Source organism: Triticum dicoccoides, chromosome 5B (assembly GCF_002162155.2).
Source record: "Triticum dicoccoides isolate Atlit2015 ecotype Zavitan chromosome 5B, WEW_v2.0, whole genome shotgun sequence".
NCBI lineage: Eukaryota > Viridiplantae > Streptophyta > Magnoliopsida > Poales > Poaceae > Triticum > Triticum dicoccoides.
The window spans coordinates 608,491,460-608,498,281 of record NC_041389.1 but is presented as its reverse complement, the minus strand read 5'-3'; the positions used below and the strand labels follow the sequence as shown (position 1 = coordinate 608,498,281).

The window sequence follows — 6,822 nt, the reverse complement described above, 5'->3', positions numbered from 1 at the left end:
GGAAGAGCCCCTGACACCGCCGGCGGCCTCCGGGCGCAAGCCGGCGGCGGCGGGAGGAGGGGAGGAGGATGGGCTAGGCCCCGACGGCGGCTAGGGTTGGGGAGCCCGAGTCGCCTGAGCGGGGGGCGACCCGAGCCCGAAAAGCTATCACTCTGAAGGTTGATCTACTACCAGAGCGGGGGGAGAAGGCATATGATGACTAATGACAATTGGTTTTGTGAATTGTGTTACTGGTTGGATTCTGTAGAACGAAGTACGAAGGGAAAGGGATGTTGAAATCAGGAGAGTGCATAATAAATCAAATTGTTACTGTGTGAATGGCACAAACGAACCAACTTGTTTCCCAATGAATGTGAATCTTGATTATTATTTGTATCCTTTTGGCAAAAAACCTTGCCATTTGGTTGGGACTTGACTGTCTGAACAAACTATGTGTATGTGTCCATCTGTTGTACACATTGGCCTCTTCTATTTTAAATTATTTAGTTTGCGCTATTTAGCTAGCTAGCAGAAAATTACCTCATCTCATGTCATTAAATATTTTAAATTATTTAATTATTTCCCTCTGCTTCACGGGACGGCGGAATCGCTACTCACCCTTACCAATATGTTCATTGTGCTGGGTCTGAGGGGAGGCTTGAGGAACTGGCACAAAGCAAAGGAGAGCAGTCCTGAAGCTCCTCAGGACAGCAAGGAGAAGAGTTCGGTATAGGTACTCTCACCAGTTCCCCCAGATGGTGCTTGTAAATTCCTGTGAACCTCTTCTTGGTGCATGTAGTGATGACATTGTGCTGTAGTGAGTGTACATTTCTGTTGCTCAACTAGCTTATAAAGGCCCTGCTGCTACTGTAATAAACTGCACAGATTGGTTTTGTGCATGTGCTGATCCATAATATGTCGGAGTTGTGGAGCTGCTGTAGTTCAGAGTTTTTGTTGATAAATTTGGGGATCTTGGCCAATATATAAGCAGTACCAGTGATGGTACTATATATGGATATACTCCCTCCGTCCCATAATGTAGGATGATTTTTGATACTAGTGTAGTGCCAAATAGGGTCTTACATTTTGAAACAGAGGGAGTAGCTTCATTGTGATAAATGATCACGAGTCTGAATCTAAATATTAGTGCGAATACAGTACGATAGTGGCCGCTGCACCTACAGGTTCTGAACCTCTGTTGAGAAAAACTCGGACAGGTTCACGTACAGCTCGTCGAACTCCATGTCAGCCCCGAGGCCGCCGCCGGCAGCATAGCCGTAGCCACCGGTAAGCTGGCACCAGGAGCTCGCCGGCAAGGAGGGGAACCAGGGCGGAGTGATGGGCTCTGCCGGCCACTAAATCCCTTCCGGCGCCGCAGCCGGCGAGTTCTGCTGTTCCTGGCCGAAGGAAGCAGGCCGCTGCTGATCCGTGCCGGCCAGGAGCATGGTGGCCCGAGCGCAGGTGTGCAAGCCATGGTACACTATCTCGAAGAGCAGCGGGCCGGCATCGGCGCGCTGCACCTGTTTGGTGGCCTGGCAGCCCTGCGTGTCCCGGTGCGTGCACCGGAAGTAGGCCCGCGGGTACGCGGCGCCGAGGATGTCCTTCTGGCCGTACTTCCGCCAGCTGTACCCGTCGTCGGGCGGGCCCAGGTCCGGAATCGGCGCCACCCGGACCTGCTTCCTCACCGCCGCTACCTTCCTGCCCCTCTTTAGCCGGTCGTTCACGCGCGCCCTGCGGCCAGCTTTGCCTCCACGTGGGCTGCTGCCGGCGAGGCGCACGGCATAGTCGACGGGCCCGGCCAGCTCGGCGTAGAGCTCCCTGTTGGCGCCCGGCGTGCCCTGATCGCCGTCGACCCGCGCCTCTGGCTCCCTGGCCATGGCCAGCAGCCCGTCCAGCTCCGTCGCCGGCATCGCCGTCGTGTCCTCCATGCGCACACCGGCCATGGCCAGCAGCCCGTCCAGCTCCATCGCCGGCATCGCCGTCGTGTCCTCCATGCGCACACCGGCCATGGCCAGCAGCCCGTCCAGCTCCGTCGCCGGCATCGCCGTCGTGTCCTCCATGCGCACGCCAAGTCTAGTCAGTCGATCAGTGGCTAGCGTTGTTGTCGAAGGAGATATCACCTGAATTCGAGAAGCGGAAGGGGTTAAGTGCAAAAAGTACAGCACTGACCGGCTCAGGCCGGCTGGCTCCACTTGGTTGCGTGTGATTGGCTCAAGACTAAACTTGCACATCTTGGACAAGTTGTAGAACTGATCAATGCACTTTTGCAAGTTGTACGATTAGATCATCACATCTAAGACAAGTTCTAGGATCACAGTGTTATTACCTCCCGACAAAAAGGAAAATAAAGACCGACATACACCTCCATAAACATGGCCTCACGGGTCCAACTCTTACGCATACACACAGCCTTGTACCTATAATTAACTTGTACAAAATAGATTAATCAAACTAAGTGCATGCATGGTTGGCAGCCAAAAATTGGCATGCCAACATTACAACTCCAAAACCGGGCAAAAATTGGCAAGTTTTGAGAGATTGGGAAGGTAAGTTGGTAGCCGACTAATTGGGCTTGCCAAAAATAAGAAGAGATAATTTATGGCGAAATAACTATATGTCAGTAGCGATCAGTTCCAACCTCGTAAATCAATGACCGGTCCTTTCTTGCCGCATACGTACACTCAGTTTCTGTCTCGTTCAATCTATTGACAATATCCTGTATAGATGGCCTTTTATGTCGATCACTGTTCACACACCTTAAACCTATTTGAATGCATATCTTCACTTGTTCGGAATGTGCCTTCATCAGATTCGATGCTTCATGTAGCCTGTTTGTCCAATTTTCATGCACCTAGAGCACAACAAATTGTAATATATTAGAATAACCAAAGTATTATTATGAATTACATGCACATGATCTTGATAAAGGCAACGCATTCTCTTACAAGATTAGTGAATTCCTGGGGAGACATGTCAGCGATTTTGTAGTAGCCCGAACGTCCTGACATTATCTTTATGATTACAACACCCAGGCTGAATATGTCAAACTTACTTGAGATATAATTGTAGAGTATGTATTCCGGCGGTAAGTACCCTCTGCATCATACATGTTATCTAGTATGTTACTGTTTAGTACACATCTAATCAAAAATACATTTACCTTCTCAAATTTCAGTTCATATGAAGAATGCTCACTGTGTTCCTAAAGTACTTTTTGTAGCTCGCGTTCGTTCATCGCCAATGAGCCTTGATATCCCAAAATCCGCAATTCTGGGAACCATGTTCTCATCCAGCAATATGTTGGCTGGCTTTAAATCCAAATGATAAATAGGTGGCTTTAACTCAGTGTGGAGGTATTTCAAACCGTGGCAAATCCCCTTAATCATTCCATAGCCTGTGTGCCAATCATATTTATCACATTCATCTGCATCACCAAATAAGGAGAATTCTCGAGATGTAAATTTTAAGAATGATACCTTAACATGCTATGGTCTCGAAATAAAACCTTAACATGGTAACTAAAACAAGGAGAACATCATCTTTACCAGAAATATAATTTTCAAGGCTTCCATTAGACATATACTCCAAGCAGAGCGCCCTATGTATCTTTTCAGCAAGAACCAATTTTCCTTCATATATTGCTGGCACTTCCTGAATATGGTGGCAATAGCCAACTAACCGCACAATATTCCGGTGCCGGAGCCTTGTAAGGTTTTTCAACTCATTCTGAAATTGCTTGTCGTCAACTCCTGGCATATCATAGATCCTCTTCACAGCAATCTTTTGCCCATCTTGATGCACTCCCTACCCAACATTTCACATGGCTTACTTTTATGTTCGTATAGTAAAGCAGAAAAGGTTATGCTCGAATGTGGCAACATAAATCATTTACTGCTACATGACAGTACGTGAGTTAATCATTAACAAGATCAGTAGAGAAATAAAAAAAGCTTTTCTTCTGCGTACATAAGCTGCTTGTCTGCAGAAGCAGAGTACCCTACATCATGCTGACGAGCGACAAATTTACTCCCGAGGTCCAATGTTGCTGGGCTGCTCAACTTGAAGATGAAGGGAGATGATAGATATAAACCGAATGGCTGGGGCTACTCAACTTGAAGATGAAGGGAGATGATAGATATAAACCGAGTGGAAATCCTTCTGAAGGAAACTGGGTTCATAAATGGCCATGGGACATATCTTCTGTAGCCCTACATGCTGTTGAGGTTCGTAAAGCCTTTGTGTTTGCCGCTACTTTGCATTGTTTCTGCTGGGCTCCTCACACAGCTAGAGCCTGGAACTTCTAGTTCTAGTCATTATGTTGACAGCGATATGCGGCAAAAATCCTCATGCTCTACTGGACCTGATGCAGAATTTGCTGATCTTTGTTATGGTTAAACCCGGCCTAAGGGTGGTATATGAATTGAATATACAACTTTTATACTCCCTCTGTTTCTTTTTAGTTCGCATATTAGGTTGTTCTTAAGTCAAACTTTGTAAACTTTGATAAAATATGTATTGATAAATATGAACATCTACAGTACCAAGTAAGCATAATACGGAAGTATATTCTCTAATGAATCTAATGTAATTGATTTGGTATTGTGAATGTTGATATGTTTTTCTATAAACTTGGTCAAACTTTGAAGAGTTTGACATAAGACATACCTAATACGCGAACTAAGAAGAAACAGAGGGAGTACATATGCACACATGGTCACTCACGCAACACCTACCAAAGACCGGATGACGGGTCTTATACATTTGACAAAATCACCGTATATGCCACTTGGTAAAAAAAATGATAATTGTAAGGAGCCATATAAACAGCCTATTATCTTACCAAGTAAACCTCTCCATACGTACCACTACCAAGCTTTCGCTCCTCGGAGAAACCATCTGTAATTTCTCGTAATAAATCGAGCGGCAGCTCAGCCGTTGGCTCCAAACTTGCATCGTCCATGCTGTTGCAGAAAGAAAGAAAGAGATGTTATTTTTATACAACTCGAACAAACTTGCATTGCATACTCCTGAGCAGCTTAATGGATCTCCTCCTTACCGATCTCTCTACCGACGGACGAATTGAGCCTTTCCACCAAAAAAGAAAAAGAAAAAGAAAGAGAGATGAATCCAACTTGCACATATAAGATCCAGCTTATCCAGCAAGGATCTACTCGTACATGATAATCTGCACATAGAGCAAAAGGTCGGCAACTGCAGACCCGACAGTAACGCAGATCTGCCAAAGATGGACGGAATTTCCACAAATCATCCGATGGATGAACCCGAAGGGGACTGGAGCAGTGGGGAAAGCACTAACCTGAGCAGGGCAGGGCCTGGGGCGAGATGGATGATGCTACTCAACGGCGGTGGAATTAAGGAGAGTGAGTGGATCTAGAGTTTGAACACACGGGGTGCCAAGGTTGAGCTCCAATGCCGCGCAGCTTCAGCTTGGCTCGAGGGTGACAACTTCCACCGACCACCGGGCACCGGCCACCGCGCCCCCGCGCAGCTTCGGCTTCCTCCGGACGAGGTCCAGTCCGCTGTCCGCCCTCCGCCGTCCGCTCCTGGCTGTACGCGTTTCTTCCTATCCGAGCCCGCTGCCCACCGTCTCTGTACTGCAGTGCAGCCTCTGCCGTGTCGGTTTTGCGGTCGACCAGTCAATGAGTAATCGATAAAGTACAGAACGTGGTACCATGCAAAAAAAAAAAGTACAGAACGTGGTGTGCGGCAGCAACGTTTTTTTTTTAAGATCGCTCACATGCCAATTACACCTAGCCTTTGCACCTACAATATATCACAGAGACATCCAGAATAGGCATAAAAAAAATAGAAAAAAAAGGACTTCTCTCAGCAGCCGCATACAACCCACCGCCAAAATACAACATTTGGAAAACATAAAAGGTCTCCAAAATCAACGACCCCACGACGAAAACAATGTTGAGACCTTATTAGGGCTTTGGGAACGGATGTTTCACTCGTATAGTGGTTATTTTATTTTATTTATTGTCTGAACACAGTAGAGACGCCGCTTATACATACATACATATCGAAAAAGGGTTTTCTCCGCTTTGTATTCCAAAGCACCAACACCGATCACAGAGCAAACGCTGTGGCGAGCAGCACAACAAGCCAAAGAAAAAGAAGAAGAAACAATGCCAACACCGGCAACTCGACAAAACGCGGATGACCCACTACCACTGCGCCCTCCGAAATCCACCCACTACGATCCTAGGCTCCGATCCTCCGCGTACCAAGCAGCACCTCCAGGAAGGAATGCGACGCCGACGACGCTGCTGCCCGGACGTGTCCTAGGGTTTCCCCGGCACGCGGAGGAGGGTAGAGGGAATGAAGACCACCGACACCCTCCAGGGAGGGATGATGGCACCCGCAGGCGTCACCGCATCGGAGCCGGAAAACCCGTCAAGGATTTCTCCCAACTCCAGACCCACCGCCCAACCGGATCGGAGCCAACCAGCCAGCTCGCCGCCCACCCACGCGCCACCGCGGTCGCAACGCCACCCACGCCGCCTCACTGAGATCACCACCACGAGGCCAAGAGACGAGGAGAGGAGGCGTTGGTCGATGGGAGCAGCAGCGCCGTAGCCGCGCGGGAGGGAACCACCTCCTCCACCGTCGTGAAGGAGGCTCGTGCCTCCGGCACCGTCGCGGTCGCCGTCCGGAGGCAGCAGCAGGGCATACCGGGCCACCCCCAGCCCGGCCAGGCCCGAATCGAGCCCGCTAAGCCCCGCCGGCCGCGCTGCAACAGGGCGGCGCCAGCACCGCCAGCACCCCAACGCCCATCGCCGCTCCCCCGCCTCCTGGAAGCCACGTCGCCGACCCGCC

The 6,822-nt window shown here is 49.0% G+C and overlaps 1 protein-coding gene across 1 annotated transcript; it reads right to left on the bottom strand.

Annotated features, from left to right (window-relative positions):
- Positions 1-963: 963 nt before the first annotated feature.
- On the bottom strand, positions 964-5,606 carry LOC119312026 (cysteine-rich receptor-like protein kinase 29). Its single transcript, XM_037587749.1, has 8 exons — positions 5,297-5,606; positions 5,036-5,164; positions 4,820-4,940; positions 3,525-3,783; positions 3,175-3,403; positions 2,925-3,075; positions 2,618-2,830; positions 964-2,099 (listed from the first exon to the last, which is right to left on the bottom strand). The coding sequence occupies exons 3-8, from the start codon at positions 4,937-4,939 to the stop codon at positions 1,335-1,337; spliced, it is 1,737 nt and encodes a 578-aa protein (XP_037443646.1). The 5' UTR covers position 4,940; positions 5,036-5,164; positions 5,297-5,606; the 3' UTR covers positions 964-1,334.
- Between the last annotated feature and the right edge of the window lie 1,216 nt (positions 5,607-6,822).

Bases quoted from the DNA above. Each gene is read 5' to 3' on its own strand.
- LOC119312026 (XM_037587749.1), bottom strand. From the start codon at position 4,939: ATGGACGATGCAAGTTTGGAGCCAACGGCTGAGCTGCCGCTCGATTTA. The intron at 3,404-3,524 runs GTAAAGATGATG...TTGGTGATGCAG, and splicing joins CCTTGAAAATTATATTTCTG to ATGAATGTGATAAATATGAT. The intron at 2,831-2,924 runs GTAAGAGAATGC...GTTGTGCTCTAG, and splicing joins CCCAGGAATTCACTAATCTT to GTGCATGAAAATTGGACAAA.